Source organism: Haliotis cracherodii, unplaced genomic scaffold (assembly GCF_022045235.1).
Source record: "Haliotis cracherodii isolate W230 unplaced genomic scaffold, xgHalCrac1.p SCAF_7, whole genome shotgun sequence".
NCBI classification, from domain to species: domain Eukaryota; kingdom Metazoa; phylum Mollusca; class Gastropoda; order Lepetellida; family Haliotidae; genus Haliotis; species Haliotis cracherodii.
The window spans coordinates 28886192-28903405 of NW_027266330.1; the positions used below are offsets into that span (position 1 = coordinate 28886192).

At 41.8% G+C, this 17214-nt stretch overlaps 1 protein-coding gene across 1 annotated transcript in view; it reads left to right on the top strand.

Moving 5' to 3' along the window:
- The window catches only part of LOC139449116 (uncharacterized), a 53271-nt gene that overhangs the window by 12428 nt on the left and 23629 nt on the right, over positions 1-17214 (top strand). Inside the window, exons 8-19 of the mRNA XM_071230599.1 lie at positions 112-264; positions 1723-1805; positions 2970-3150; positions 5332-5476; positions 6560-6790; positions 7778-8023; positions 9793-10010; positions 10514-10587; positions 11796-11991; positions 13883-14024; positions 14974-15201; positions 16593-16808. Coding sequence (XP_071086700.1) covers positions 112-264; positions 1723-1805; positions 2970-3150; positions 5332-5476; positions 6560-6790; positions 7778-8023; positions 9793-10010; positions 10514-10587; positions 11796-11991; positions 13883-14024; positions 14974-15201; positions 16593-16808 — 2113 coding nt within the window. The remainder of the gene's footprint in view (positions 1-111; positions 265-1722; positions 1806-2969; positions 3151-5331; positions 5477-6559; positions 6791-7777; positions 8024-9792; positions 10011-10513; positions 10588-11795; positions 11992-13882; positions 14025-14973; positions 15202-16592; positions 16809-17214) is intronic.

Genomic DNA, 17214 nt, shown 5'->3' on the forward strand with positions numbered 1-17214 from the left:
TAATAATAATAATAGATCAATAATAATAATCAGTTATATTAATTAATAATTATAATAATGACGACAATGTTGATGACGATTATGAAGGAGAGAATTTTGATATTCGCACAGATTTCATATCAGCATGAGAAGGCTGTGGCGACGTATTCCTGCTTCGATGGGTATTCTGTGTGTAAAGGAGGACTGAGGAGTATATGTACGGGGGCTGACGTATGGGACCAGTCAGCGTTGGGAGTGTGTCTCCCAAACACGTGGAAAAACTTGGTAATTTGGGGGAAAGTATTGTATTTATAAGATACATGCATATCATGAAGTCTTTGATAGGTAGTTTGAAGAACATGAATACATCAGACTTTTTATGGATAGCAACTTCTTTTATTCTTTGTCACGACGTTCCAGTGCTACTTCTTTCACCATCATCAGTCATCTTCCCGAGGCGTTATAATAAACTTAAAAATCCAGTTTCCACCCTTGCCGAACTAGACTGGAATTTTTCCAGGCTCGATCGTAGCGCCACCAGTGGCTATTGCGAGTTATGTCCCTTCTATGTTCCTCCTACTGACAGTCAGATTACATCTCTCATATGTCTTGCCTCAAACAAAATGGCGATCTGCTCGATGATCAAGATCTATTCTGAAATAAAACGGGTTTACCCAGCGAAGTGCATCAAATCACGCGAGCACCTTGATTAAAAGCATGAAAGAATTTGCAACATATCTGTCCACCCCCTGTTGGCGGTGCACATGCTTTGCAAATCTTGCAGTCAACCGAAATCTGCACGTTGAAATCCATGATGTCTAGTTCGTTACGCGATTTTAATGAGACTGTGCATAGACTGTGCATGGACTCGTTAGTCCAGCCAAAATGTAACATAATTGCAGCCTAGATCGGCAAGGGTGGAAACTGGACTTTTATAGTTAACTCCCTTGCCTCGGGAAGATGTCATCAGGTGAATGCTGATGAAGTAGCAAGAAGTAGCTCTGAAAGGTTGTGACAAAGAATAAAAGAAGTTGATATCCTAAAAAGTCTCATGTATTCATGTATATCATCTCCAGCAGAAAGTATAGTTACGTAATTAGTGATGTCTTCACATGTTTGAATGGCTCACTGTAAGTGTTTTGACGAATGTGACGGGTCAAATGATACTTACTTGAATAATATCTCCACAAATCAAACTCTAAATGTACATACGGTTGAGAACAGTGATCTTGTTAAAGACGTGTTTATTTATATTTGCATTTCCTTAGCAGATGATTTATTAAGGAAGAACACGTGCCATAGTTTCCTATAGGGCTGGGACGAGACGGAATTTACTACCCGGGTACCCACCCCTCTCTTACCCGACCCTATCTGGGTAACCGATGTAGGTCTTAAGAGATAGGTCCAAATGTCCGACTGGGAATAGTTTGACTGTAGCCCGGGCAAAATGTATTTAGATACACGTCATGCATTAACTGAAGTTGACTGAAGCTTTATCTTTATTCAAACATATAAAGTCAGAAGGAATGGGTGCAAAGTCAAAAAGAAATGCAAACATAAATCACTTGTAATGTAATCGTTCTAGATATTTTTTTGGTCATTAAACAATATATCACATGACTAACGTGTGGGTACCCGGGTCCTACTCAGTACCCACCGACCCGAGTACCTGAGCTACCCGTCCCAGCCCTAGCGTCCGAGATACATTTTGTCACATACATGTATTCATAATGTACCCTACAGCCGGCTCCTGCCCTCGTGCAACTGACCTGCTCGCCTGAGGCGGGGTCCGGTCTCCTGGTCAAAGGCAGATACATACTGGACAAGTGAGTATGATGGTCCCCTAACTTACGTTGCTCTGCCTATATCTGTGTTAAAGGCAAACGCCGCATCACCCATCCATTCATTCAGACTCCTTGCCTTCAGCTGAGAATTCCGGTCAGACTAGGTCCCCATTACCAATGACTACCACTAGGCTGTTACATTGTTTAAATCATGGAGATAGCGGGTTATGTCCCTTCTATGTCCCACCTAAAGGCCAATCTTATTCCATCTCTCATATCACTTGCAACTGATTCATACAAAATGGCGGCGCCGAGTCAAGACAATCTCATCGATAATAAAGATTTTTTTCCTTAAAAAAAGAGTCTTACCTCGTGAAGCACAACAACTCACTTGAGCACCTTGATTAAAAGCCTGAACAGATTTGGAAAACATCTGTCGACGACCATTTGACGGTACACATGCTCTACAAATCCTGCAATCTACCGTATTATAATCTGCACAGCAGTCGCCATGGTGTTTATGAACCGAAGGTCGCTTTCGTTCCGCGATTTTGATTGGACTAAGTAAACAATCGTTAGTCCTGCCAAAATATAACTGTGTCTCCATAATTCCAGCCTAGTTTGGCAAGGGTGGAAACTGGAATTTTATAGTCAGTTAACTCCCTTGCCTCGCGAAGATATCATAACTAGGTCATCGGGCCTACCCCACACCAGCACATGCAGTGGTGTCTCCTTGGGCAAGTGACTTTGTTCTAGTTGTGCCTCTGTTCACCAAGCAGTGAATGGGTACCCGGAAGGACTAGATGGCAATGAGGTTGTTCTCCTTCGAGCGCCTATACTCCCCAGGGACCTGAGCATGATTGTTGTGTGCACACCTATCCATTGACCGGGGTCATAACATGTCTAAGCGCTTAGGACATGCTTATGCATGGGGCACAGCGCCATATACATGGACTGTTATGATTACAGTAAACTACGGTTAAAACGAACACGCTTATAACGAACTGACCGATATAACGAACTGATTTTGTAGTCCCGTCCATGTGTTGTATATATGCTGTATATATGCTTATAACGAACTACGGTTATAACGAACTAAAATAAGTGGTCCATTTGAGTTCGTAATAACCGTAGTTTACTGTTTATGCAACGCAATGAAGAAATGCTGTTCACTATTCGTTTACTGATTAACCTATTTTTTACCAGGTTTCGGCTCGCCCTAGGAAACAGTGGCACTGACATGGTGTACCTTTTCTTGGAGGTCAACCCCTCCACACGGGATGTTATAGTATGGAATGAAGCCGGTCTCTCGTCGACCTTCACCTCGCCTGTCCCCCTTAGAGGAGAACTCGCCTGGACCATAGGGTTCAAGGACACACAATTCGAGGTGAGAGTGCTGTCATTGGAGAGTTCACTAGGATTATAGTTTCAGGCGATGCTGTTCGAGATAAAATTGTTGCAAGAGGTGAACTCCCATGGGCAACATTCTCCAAAGACCACCTTTTCAAGGTCAGGGGGGCGGGCGGGTAGCCTGGTGGTTAAAGCGTTCGCTCGTCACGCCGATGACCCGGGTTCTATTCCCGACATGTGTACAATGTGTGAAGCCCATTTCTGGCGTCCCCCGCCGCGATATTGCTGGAATATTGCAAAAAAAACGGCGTAAAACCATACTCACTCACTTCAAGGTCAGACTTTTGTTTGTGGAGAGCTCACTTGGACTATTGCGTTCAAGGACACGCATTTCAAGGTGAGAGTGTTGTCAGTGGAGAGCACATTTGGGGTATATTGTCCAAGGAAACACTTTTCAAGGTGAGATTGTTATCGGAGGAAAGCTCGCTTCGACTACAGGGTTCAAATACACGCTGTTCGAGGTGATCTTTGGATTGTTGTCAATGGAGAGCTTTCTCAGTGTGGAGGGATCAAGGACACATCTTTTCGACGGCAGTGAGAAGACGGCAATAACTGGTGCACTTGTGCCCAATCCCTTTGTCTTTTTGGACAATAAAATATGTTTAATATATATATATATATATATTGGTCGACGAGAGATTGCCAGTGGAGAGCTCTCTCAATGTAGAGGGGTCACGAAAACACAGATTGTCACAAGACGTGTCCATGGTCATCGCTCATCAAACCACATATTCTATTGTCGCGATAGGCGCAGGAACCTGTATCGATACTGATCACACGGAGTCCACATCAGCTCTAATAAATGTTAGTGAGTGAGTGAGTTGGGTTTAACGCCGCTTTTAACAGTATTCCAGTTATATCACGGCGTGTCTGCTTAATGTTGGAGGAAAGCCTGAAGTGATGCAGGTCTCAAACGTTTACCACTTCGGAGAAACCCACGAGTATGGGTATGGTGCTGACAAACCTAGAAACATAATTGTGGCGAACCGTGATTCGAACCCACAATCATAGGTTTGTGGCGTGCCCAAGGGAGGCAAATCTGCACAGCGAGGCGCCTTAGACGACTGGGCCACCTGTGCCCCCTAACAAATATTAAATACTGTTAACAGATAATGGACCTTGACTTCAAAATGCCCAAAAGACCCTATTACTGAGAACATGAATGGATTGTAAATAATAAGACGCTATGTAAATGGACATGTACATTGTTTTGTTTGTTTGTTTGTTGTTTAACGCCGAACTCAGAAATATTACAGCTAAATGACGGCGGTCTGTAAATAAATGAGTCTGAACCAGACAATCCAGTGATTGACATCATGAGCATCAATCCACGCAATTGGGATTTATGATATGCATCAACCAAGTCAGCGAGCCTGACCACCCGATCCCGTTAGTCGCCCCTTATGTCAAGCATAGTCGCCTTTTACGGCAAGCATGGTTGCTGAAGATCTATTTTACCGGGATCTTCATGGGTCACACGTTCATTGTACGTACATTAAATGGTCGTTAAGTTTGGAATGATTTGATTTTTTTCTGATTTAAATTGTAATATCTACTCCCCTCCCCCTCTGTATCTACAGTGTAATTTGTTAACAGCGAGCAGACGGTACTGGAACAAACACTTTTAAACAAATCAGTTTAGTTTCATTCATTTTTTCTGAGCTTTTATGTCGGAGGGTCAATTTACCAAGTAGAAAAATGACCAGCTGAAATCTCTAAATATGTCTCCCACATTACCAATTTTAATATCTGAAATTAATTAGTAACTATTGAAATATAAAGAAATAACAGCTTTGGTCCAGGGGCATCGAAAGCCAACTACAGGGAATGTGGTTACCATTTTTAAAAAAGTCTAGATCTTGCTGGTAGGTCTTCAGCAACCCATGCTTGCCGTAAAGGGCGACTATGCTTGTCGTAAAAGGCGACTAACGGGATCGGGTGGTCAGGCTCGCTGACTTGGTTGATGCATGTCATCGATCCCAATTGCGTGGATCGATGCTCATGATATTAATCACTGGATTGTCTGGTCCAGGCTCGATTATTTACAGACCGCCGTCATATAGCTGGAATATTGCTGAGCGCGACGTAAAACAACAAACCAACCAATGGTAGCCCGAAACACATTTCACATTTCTCGTTCGTTTGTTTTACCTACCAGATATTTGTAAACGGCCATCACTTGGCTAGTATCCCTCACTCTGCTGACCTTCACCTCGTGGACAAAGTCCTCATCGACCCTGGCTTCTTGTCCGACCAAGTTACGTACTTCCCTCAGGGCGTCCCCAAATCCACTCAGTGGAAAGGTAAGTTAGAACGTTCTCTGGGGTCTTCAAGTTCTCCTTCATCAGCGTCTTGGGGAGATGGATACATATCCATCTTCACATCAGTTACTGTGTGGAAAATACGCCTCAAGATGAATATTGAAAACTGATCAAAATACGTCAAGCCGATTGTGCGACTCTCCATCTATTGCAGATGAATTTCACTATCGTTTTAAATGACTTGATTTTAGCTCTCATATATATATATATATATATATATATATATATATATATATATATATATATATATATATATATATATATATATATAATATTATGTATTTACAAGGAAAGTATTTCACTTGATCAAGCGTATTTAAATATAAATCTGTGTTATGCCCTTTTAGGCTAAAATATGACAACACAATTCTAAATTTATTTCGATTTATTCTCGCAACTGTAAAAAAGATGATGTCTGTCTTTCATCTGCCATTATGTCCATATTGTGTATGTTCCACCAAGGAAGTTTTAGAGAATGAAATGACTTGACTTGAATGAACGCGTATGATGTTTGTTTGTTTTTTGTTTAACGCCGCACTCAGCAATATTCCAGCTATATGACGGCGGTCTGTAAATATTCGAGTCTGGACCAGACAATCCACTCATTGACATCAAGAGCATCGATCCACGCCATTGGGATACGACGACATGCATCAACCGAGTCACCGAGCCTGACCACCCGATCCTGTTAGTCACTTCTTACGACAAGCACAGTTGCCTTTTACGTGGATCGATGCTCATGATTGCAGTCACTGGATTGTCTGGTCCAGACTCGATTATTTACAGGCCGCCGTCATATAGCTGAATTATTGCTGAGTGCGGCGTTAAACAACAAAGAAACTAATTTTACGATAAGCATGGGTTGCTGAAGACTAATTGTAACCCGGATGTTCATTGTTCAAGATGCATTGTTTCCACTCGTCAATGGCCACTTAAGGTGGGATGATGACTATGATTATGATGTACAGCACCAGCTGTTTGTTTCACAACAATAATACTACGACCAGAGATCACTGATATACTCTTCACTCACTCACTCACTCACTCACTCACTCTTCTTCACAGAACCCATGGTGACCAACATTGGTCTGAACAAACCCTCATCCTCCAGCAGTAACTCCGACTCCGTGGAATCTCGCAGAGCTAACGACGGCAATACTAACGTGGTGTGGACAGGGAACTCATGTTGGTCAGCCAGTGAGGGCGACCCTAACCCTTGGTGGCAGGTTGACCTTGTTGGGACATACTACGTCTCCCATTTGGTCCTGACCAGCTTGGAATGCAAAGGAATGTGTGGTGAGACCCTTTGTGAAGCTATTTAATAAATAGTACTTGTATACAATTATGAAACCATTCTCTCGTCAATATAAAACGTCAACGCCAGAGAATAACCATCATCGATTATCCACTGAAACACATTCCAGTAAAAGGGAAAAAACGGTGAAAAGAATATGAATGGGTCACTGAAACTCAGTGATGACACCACAAATAGTTATAAATACAGTATAGGTATTTCACATATACAGTGTTATTATTTACCAAATTCAGTACAGATATTTCCTAAATACAGTGAAGGTATTTCCCTAAAACAGTATAGTTATTTCCCTATTTCAGTACAGTTATTTCCCAAATACAGTATAGGTATTTGCCTAATACAGTATAGTTCTTTCCCTAATTCAGTACAGTTATTTCCCAAACACAGTATAAGTATTTCCCTAATACAGTATAGTTTTCTCCCTAATTCAGTACAGTTATTTCCCAAATACAGTGAAGGTATTTCCCTTATTCAGTATAAGTATTTCCCTAATTCAGTACAGTTATTTCCTAAATACAGTATATTTATTTCCCAAATACCATATAGATATTTCACATATACAGTATAGTTATTTCTCCAATGCAATAAAGACCATGTGTTACCATGTGGTCTAATGGCGAAAGTTGTACATGTAGAGTTACATTTCTTTGCCCTACCAGGATCCTCTGTTCCTGGGTTCGATTCGCAAACCCTTTGTCTCTCTGTACCAAATCACCGCTGATTGTTTCATAAAGATGCTAAACGACCTGCGTTACTCACGATTTTCCTACGACACCAGACAACAAAACTTCGAACTATTATAATTTTGTTCCGAAACCCACAGCGCAGAAGGGAAACCAGTGACCAAATGCTCTGAAAACCTACGATAATCGCAAGGTTCAGTTCCACAACGCCACCGTAGACGATCGTACCTGTATTGAAGACTGTACTGTTTAGGGTTTTAGGGAATTCTAATTCTCATTTTCCAGGAGTCCGCCTTCATGACTTTAAAATAGAGGTATTCAAAGAGGATCCGGTGTCAAAGCCTGGAGCGCTGGGGGTGACGTGCCACGTGTATGAGGGAGTATTCCCCCCTCAAACTGTCCAGAGACTAGACTGTGGCTTTGATGCAGTGGGCCGGTATGTGAGGGTCAGTAGCGTGAAGACTGGGGGTTTGTCCGACCAGATGACCATATGTGAGGCCGAGGTGTACGGGGGTCGTGTCCAGGGAACAGGTGGGTCAGCTGAACATGTCTCGGCCTACTACACAGATTAGACCCGTGAAGATTCAGGGATAGAATCGGTTTTCAGCAACCCATGCTTGTAAGAGGCGACTAACGGGATCGGGTGGTCTGGCTCGGTGATTTGGTTCATGCATGTCATACGTATATCGATGCTAATGATACGTGCGGTGTTAAACAACAAACAAACAGATATTAACTTATTATTCATAACCTGAATGTCAGGTTTTTAAAGTTTTAAAGTTTTGCATTCTTTAAAAATGGGAGAGTCTAAAAGCAAAATACAATAAAATGACATGTATGGACAGTTTCTGGAATGCAAGTCAGAGAGAAACTTCAATATTCTTATGAGGAGAAAAAAAGACCGTTCTTGTTTTTATTTCATTGCTCGATTTTGTAAGTTTGGGTACGTTTATCCGTAAATAAGGAAACAAAACTTTCGCTAAATACATGGGTTGAAAAATTAATGTTTTTATCCTTGTCAACGAGACGCGGTCATTCTCATCACCAACATTATCTAGGTTGAGGTGCAAAACAAAGTATACCTCTATGTTGATTTTAATCATATGTTTCATTTTCAATTGAAAATATTTAAATAGTTAGTGATATTATATTATATTCAGAAAATGAATTGTACTGTCGCTTAGTCAGCTCCCAAAGACTACTTCCGCAAAGCTTTATTTATTAAAATATAATTTGATTTCAAAACTTTTGAAAATATAAAATAATATTTTCATAAACCATGGTTCTGACGGGTATCTTCGTCATCTTATCTTTGAAAATCAATACATTTGCTTCTTTCGGCACCAATTGTCAACATTTCAAACAAGGTAGGGTGATTTGGTTGCCAATTCATTTCTTACCCCAGTCTTTATTGAACCGATTTACCCAAAACACAAAATTACCCAGCCACAGATTTTCTTTTATCATCTTTTGCAGGAATGTGTGATGGTTAAAAAGACATAATCAAATTTAACAATAGTTCTTCTAATTTTCAATTACATAAAAAAGTCGGTATACTTTCATTTGTCCCCCAGTAAATATTGCCATAATCCAGAGTCTTCACTGTCCCTTGGGGCTTTAGTCGTCTCGGAATCTCTCTCTTCTCACATGTATGTGAAAATAGTAGCATTTGAAAACTGCAAAAGGCATTTAATTGGGTTTTGTTTCGTAAAATTTAACAAAACTGAGAAATGCGACATACATGGTGATATATCCACAAAATCCAGAGAACCTGTTCTATTTTATAGTTTGTTTGTTGTTTAACGCCGCATTCAACAGTTTTTATAATGGCGGCCTGTAAATAATCGAGTCTGGACATTTGAAAACTGCAATGGGCATTTAATTGGGTTTTGTTTCGTAAAATTTAACAAAACTGAGAAATGCGACATTCATGGTGATATATCCACAATAGGTTGGTTGGTTGGTTTGTTGTTTAACGCCACACGCAGCAATATTCCAGCTATATGACGGCGGTCTGTAAATAATCGAGTCTGGACCAGACAATCCAGTGATTAATATCATGAGCATCGATCCACGCAATTGGGATCGATGACATGCAATAGGGATACGATGACATGCATCAACCAAGTAAGCGAACCTGACCACTCGACCCCGTTAGTCGCCTTTTAGGGCAAGCATTGTTTCAGAGATTTTCTTTACCCGGATCTTCACGGGGCGTTCTGTAGTATAGATGCGTTTTGCAAGGTACATCATAATTTCATTATTATATATAATAACACTTTTTTTCATACAAACAACAGGGTGGTCTCCCTTTTCCTGCCCCGACCCCCCACTTCTAGACGGCGCTGCTGTACAGCTATCGTACACACCTGCCAAGGCCATTGCTAAATACACGTGCCAGGGTACTGACGTCATGTGCAGTGGAAATGACGTCTTATCCTGTTCCAGTGAGACGGGGTGGAACTCCTCACCTGGGGCATGCGTCAAGACAGTGCTTGATGCGGGTGTTCTGGGCAGCGTAGGTATTCCTTTCAGATCTGATAATTACATGGATTTAATGCCACTTTGAACAGAATGTCATTTTTATCGCGGTTGTTAAGATTAAACGTCAACGTCTCGAGCATCCGCCAACCTTCCGAGGCAAGGTATTTAACTGACTGTAAAAGTCCAGTTACCACCCTTGGAACTAGGCTGGAATTTCTGGGCTCGATCGTAGCGCCACCAGTGGCTATTACGAGTGATGTCGCTTCTTTGTATCGCCTATCGACCAATCAGATTCTACCTATCATATCACTCATGGCGGCGCTCCAATATTGGTGCCGAAAACGAGCTCGGGTATGGTACGACAAGAATCATCACCCAATCAGCATTATAGGATTCTGGCACAACTCAATAAATAACAAATTGCGGCTCCCTGGACGACTCGGCCACACAGATAACAGAATGAACGCTGGAGTACTTAATTTCGCATGTATATGATACGGGATAACGATCAAACTTGGTCTGTGTTTACTTCTCCAGATGTCCGACTTCGCTATTTGTCCCCTTGTTCTTGGATCGGGGATCGAGCTTTGGGCCACGCCTCTCCAGGACGAGTAAGTTGCAGGAGAAAGATGATTATTATACTACACGTAAGGGCGTTTTCAGTTGGACTGAAGATGAACTCCGATTTCAGGAAGAAATATACCTCTGTAACTACTAAGTCAGACCATTCAAATTCAGCCTACTTTTAAGATTTTGCTTTACCAAAAATGTTTTTTAAGTAAATATAAAACTTTCGAACGCCGACGCTGTTTGACATCGAATAATGACTACAAATGATCCCCATAAGCGTGTTTATATATAAGATGTAAAATGCCTGGAAGCTAAATACAGGTAATTCTCCTCACTTAATCCTCTAGTTTGATAAAGAATGTGTCTCAATTTAACCACCTGTCTGCAAAACACACCACCAGGTTTATACAGTTAGGAGTCATGTCAACAGTTTTCCGTTATTATAGTTCCGATATTCTGTCCCCAGCATAAACGTTTCACTGTTATGTGTTATGTCAGAAATATCCCAGCTATATGACGGCGGTCTGTAAATAATCGAGTCTTAGCCAGAAAATCCTGTTTTTGACATCATGAGCATCGAGCCACGCAATTGGGATACGATGACATGCATCAACCAAGTCAGCGACCCTTACCACCCGATCCCGTTAGTCAGTCACTGGATTGTCTGGTCCAGATTCTACCATTTACACAACGTCGTCATATAGCTGGAATATTGCTGAGTGCGGCGTTAAACAACAAACAAAACTAAATGGATCGGGTGGTCAGGCTCTTTGCTTTGGTTGATTGCATGTCATCGTACCAAACTTGCGTAGACGTTCATGGTGTCAATCACTGGCTTGGCAGATCCCGACTCGATTATCTATAGCCCCCTTGTTATATAAATGGACTTGCTGAGTGCGCCGTTCAACAACAAACAATCAATATTATTCATTTGTCAAATCTGACAGAGCACCACAGTGAATAAGTGAGTATGATGCTCCGTCTATTCAATCAATATCACGGCGCGGAAGACCAGATATAGAGTTCACACAATTTTACATGCGGGGAATCGAACCCGGGCCTTCGGCGTGATAGGCGAACGCTTTAACCACTAGATCATTTTCGGCCCTAGATCCAGCTGTTGATTAGCCACGTTTTGTATTCACATCAAAACACGTGAGGTTGGTTCAGTTTTGAAGAATTGAGTTTTTAATTTCTAATGACTGCCGGTGTTGAGCTGGATTGTTGTGACCTTGACCTTTTGTTCCAGAGAGTCTCTGGTTCTGCACAGCGAGACCGACACTGTTCTGTTCATGAACCTGACCTTACAGGCCACAGACAAACCGATCCAGCTTAGTCACCTGGCATCAGGAGCACTTTCTACTGCTGTCTACCCAACGAAAAACCCTTTCGTTAAAAACAAGGAGTCTCACATAGTCATGACAGTACTTTCGGATCATTTGTTGGTACGTATGAGAAATACGTCATGTTCTGGTATAAAGCAAACTACGATTATAAGGAAAGCATGACGTTACGGTTATATCAAACTCAAAGGGACCACCAATTCTAGTTCGTTAAAACCGTAATTTGTTATCATCATATATACAGCATATATACAAGACTATGTCGAACAAAACCGCCTCCGTGTTCAAGTGGTAGAGGGTCCGCCCGGAGAGCGGAAGGTCCTGGGTTCGATCCCCGCCCGCGTCATACCAAAAGACGTTAAAAGATGGTACTTGTTGTTACCCTGTCTGGCGCTCGGCATTAAGGGGCAAAGACAAGGACTGATCGGCTCGGAGTCAGTATACTGTGTCTCAGTGGGTATTCATGTTAAACTGCGGCATGATATCTCAGTGAGCTAGCACTATAAATCGGCATCAGTCGGGACAAGTACAAGCAGCCACTCACACACACAAACACGTGCATGCACGTCGCTATATAAGTGCGATAATCTTGGCGACGACGTTAAAGCTAATTTCACCTCGCCACCAATATCGAACAGGGAAAGTCTCACATGTGGTGTCCCTCAAGGGTGTGTCCTGGGACAGATCTTGTTCACCTTGTACACAAGACCACTTGGGCATTTGATATCAGAAGAGCATGTGGCTCATCACTTACGTGAATCACAATTGGTTGATAGTTTCAGTCCCCTTCTCGACAATCAGATTTCATCTTTGAACAAGATGGAAAGCTGTCTAAACAATGTAAAATCCTGGATGACTTCCAACATGCTCAAGCTAAATGAAGATAAAACAGAAGCAATCCTAATCGCTCCGCACATAAATCTCAGCAAACCCACCTCACAATTGGACAATCCTTGTTCCGTTTTCCTCACGTGTCAAAAACCTTGGTATTTTTATTGATTCCTCCCTAACTATGGAGACACACGTACTTTTTTTCTGTAAGACATGACATTTTCATTTGAGAAATATTGGATCAATCCGTCGACTTCTTACTACTTATGCTACAACCGCCCTGGCAAGATCACTCAATCCTGTCTAGTTTTGACTATTGCAACAGTCGTCCTGTCGGAATATCAGGGGATCAGCTGAACCGACTGCAGAAGATACAGAACAGAGGTGCCCGAACAGTGACAACAAAGCTTCGGTCACATATCTCCCAAATCTTGAAGTCACTACATTGGCTGCGAATCCATGAGAGGATTGATTTTAAAATTATCTCTGTAGTTTACGAGTCACTCATACAACTTGCCCTTCCTTTCATCAAGAAATGTTTCTCAAATACAAATCTGCCAGAAATCTCTGATCAAATGACCAACTTCTCCTGTCTGCACCAAAATACAGACTAAAGTCCTTAGTGCCCGATCCTTCTCTATGGAACTTCCTTCCCTTCAGCCTAAAAGATGCATCTAGTATCACTGTGTTTCAGTCCGGACTCAAAACATACCTTTTTGAACGCTACAACTGAATGTGTATATTTTTACTATCTTACTGTCCTCTCTCTTTTGTATGTACAAATGCTGAATTTATGTATTGAGCATGTCCCTCAGTGATGTGGATTTTGCGCTATACAAATAGCCTCATTGTTATTATAATACAGCAAATGGGACTGAAACCCCCCCCCCCAGTTCGTTGTATCCGTCAGTTGGTTATAAGCGTGCTCGTTATAAACGTACAGTAAACTACGTTTATAACGAACACGCTTATGACGAACTGTTTTTTGGGGTTCGGCCATTTGCTGAATATATGCCGTATATATGTTTATAACGAACTACGGTTATGACGAAATAAAATGTGTGGTCCCTTTGAGTTCGTTATAACCGTAGTTTACTGTATTTTTATAAAAAGTCAAGCTATTCAAGGATGCTATAGTGACCTGGATGTACCTAACTTGTAGATTGAGGTAGATGGGGAGACGTTGTACAAGTACCTGCTGGATGAAGCTGACGCTCACAAGGCAGATTTCATAACATCAACTCCTGGATTCCACATCAGAAAAGCCAAACTATACAATGACATGATCTTCGATGTATTTAAAGGTAAATATTGTGTAGTTTTGTTTGATTGTTTGTTGTTTAACGCCACATTCAGCAATGTTCAAGCTATTTGACGGCGGTCTGTAACATTCGAGCCTGGTCCAGACAATCCCGTGATTGACATCATGAGCATCGATCCACGCTATTGGGATACAATGACATGCATCAACCAAGTCAGCGAGCCTGACAACCCGATCCCGTTAGTCCCGTTACGTATACGACAAGCATAGTCTCCTTTTACTACAAGTATGGGTTGCTGAAAACCTATTTTACCGGACGTTTACCGGACGTTTACCGGTGAGGTATTGTGTAATTATGTAGATAGGTTGTTGTTCGACTGAATTGCCCTGTGAGCGTGTCGTCAGGCAGCTCGGACACGACCAATTCTGGTCACAGGTCATCCATTTTGTTTAGCATTTGATTTGACTGTTTGTTGGTCTCTGTGACGGTGGTCTGTAAATAGACGAGTCTAGACCAGACAATCCAGTGACTGATATTGTTATCCACGCATTCGGGATTCGATGACACGCCATCCCTACGGTGGTGTTCTTTAGCTCTTAAGCAGTTATTTTCTATTGGTGATGCCCACGGGTCTTTGAGTATGTATTGAATTTTTACACCATTGGGTACTTTTTATGATAAAATAGCCTCATGTGGTGGCTCCTTGGGCAAGTGACTCTTTTCAAAATGTGCCTCTGTTCACCCAGCAGTGAGTGGGTACCCGGTAGGTTGAGATGGTGATGTGGTTGTTGATACTCCCCAGGGACCTGAGAACGATAATCGAGTGCACACTGATCCATTGACCGGGGTAAAAATGTAGCACTTTGAGCACGCTTTATGGCATGGATTTTGGCGCAATATAAATATGCACATTATTATTGTTGTTGTTGTTGCTCTGTCCCACGTTGAGGACATGTACATTATTATTAACCTACGCTACCCCACTCCACAGACCCCGTAACTGGGAACCTGGCCCACAATGCACCAGTGAACGCCAGCACCACCTACAGCAATCCCGCCTCCTACGGCGTGGACGGGAACCCCACCAGGGCGTGGGAACATGGGTCTACCTGGCATGCGCAGACGGGAGATGGTGATCAGTGGTACCAGGTTGACCTTGGCAGACAGTACTACATCCGGGACATCAAGATAGACATCAACAACACGTGTCCAGGGTGTGGTACGAGTGTCACGTGTTCTCTGCAATGACGTCACGTGTTATATAAGTGACCAAACATTTCCATATTCTTGGTATAGAGGGGATGGAATTAGGTGTTTTTAAAACAATTCGATACATACAATTTCGTTCTTTTAAATTCGGTGACAAACGTTTTTCAGGATTGCTAGCGAATAATTCGTCTCGACTAATATTTTAGATAAAGAAATTACATACAATTAAAAACATTTGTGCATTTATTTTTTCCATTTACTTTTATCATATCAAATGATCAGAACCTTTGTATATTGCCATCACCGTCAGTGTTGCTGTTGGTTTGGAAAAATAGCAGCAGGTACTGGAATATTGTCTTGACTTCAGTGGTACCATTTAAAACAAATATACGTCAGGCTGAGAAAAAACGTTTAATGTTTAGAAACGAATACCCGTGCTTACACAGTGCACATCATCAACAAAATACAATATAGCATACAACAACCAGGTGCATCCATAACTTGAAGGATCATAACCAATCTTAACCAACGAACAAAGCAACGAAAACTCTTTACACTTCTAACTCTGACGGGGCGGTCGGGTAGCCTAGTGGTTGAAGCGTTCGCTCGTCACCCCGAAGACCCGGGTTCGATTCCCGACATGGGTACAATGTGTGAAGCCCATTTCTGGTGTCCCCCGCCGTGATATTGCTGGAATAATTGCTAAAAGCGGCGTAAAACCATATTCACTCACTCTAACTCTGACTATTTTTAGTCTGAGTTGGGTTTATGAGTCAGTTATTGTAAGTTCGCTGAGCTGTAAGGCAACGAGGAAATATTGTGAAAACGTGATGTGGAACATCTCTCTACACGAAACATCACTTCCATTTCGTTCAATTCGCAGAGTCGATCATTCCAGGAATATTTACTGGAAATTGTGGAAAACACAGTCATCAAAAACTCCAAGCGTTATTTCACGTATATCCCGGGAATACCTTTGCTGTAGTCAATTTTTAAAATCAATATTAAGGAGCATTATGAAGTCGGTAATCTCCGGAAACTGTTGGAAGGTTTTGTGATGACACGCTCTATTTATAAATATAGTTTTTTCATGAGTGCACGAAATTGACATATCAAGATAATTCACTGTGCGCACTTCCTTATTCCTTTTAACATATTTACAAAAGTATATATATTGAAGTTTTCTTAGTGTTATACCGAGTGTTAAAGTATCACAACCCTTAAAGTAACTCATTTGGTTACGTGTTCCTGCACGACCTCAAAACGGAAATTGCTTCGCGAAATATTGCAATTCTTCTGATATTTGTTTGCAAACCTCTCTTCCAACCTTGCTTTGGAAAACGATGCATAGATGTAGTTTGCAAATGTTCACTTACAAGCACTATTTTATTGCTGTTGTAGAAAGTGTGAACTTAGCACTCAACAAACAGGCATTGGGGAACGGCAACAACGGCGCACTTTCTCGGTATGACAACGCCGTTGACGGTGACCTTAACGCCGCCAGGAGCGGCGGCAGCTGCTTCACCAGCACTGATGACACTGGATGGTGGATGGTGGACCTCGGCAACAGCTACGCCATCGACAGCGTGGCTCTACAACCACCTTCTGATGGCGACCGTGAGTACTGAAATAAATTCTGACATAATGTAATTTCTAGCAGCTCGTTTGGCGAAGGAGGAAAACACATTTGTCTCAACAACTAGTAAAATCCGTAAAGAAAACAGGACACGCCCACTAAACTACTATCATCAATTTAAATACAGATTAATAACTGGATGACCTCAATGGACCAAAATTCGGCCTTGGAAGAGTTGTCTGCATGTTGTTATTTTCCTCTGTTATTGGAAGTCATTCACAAATTACATCATTCAGGTTATATTTGAATGTGTAACTGCAACTGCAGTCATTCATAATTGTTTAAATGCACTGCACTGCTGTCATCTACATTCTTTAACGATGGCTGAATCGCATGTTTACGAAAAGGACATTCCGATTGCTGCGACACAGATAATTTAATGCATGT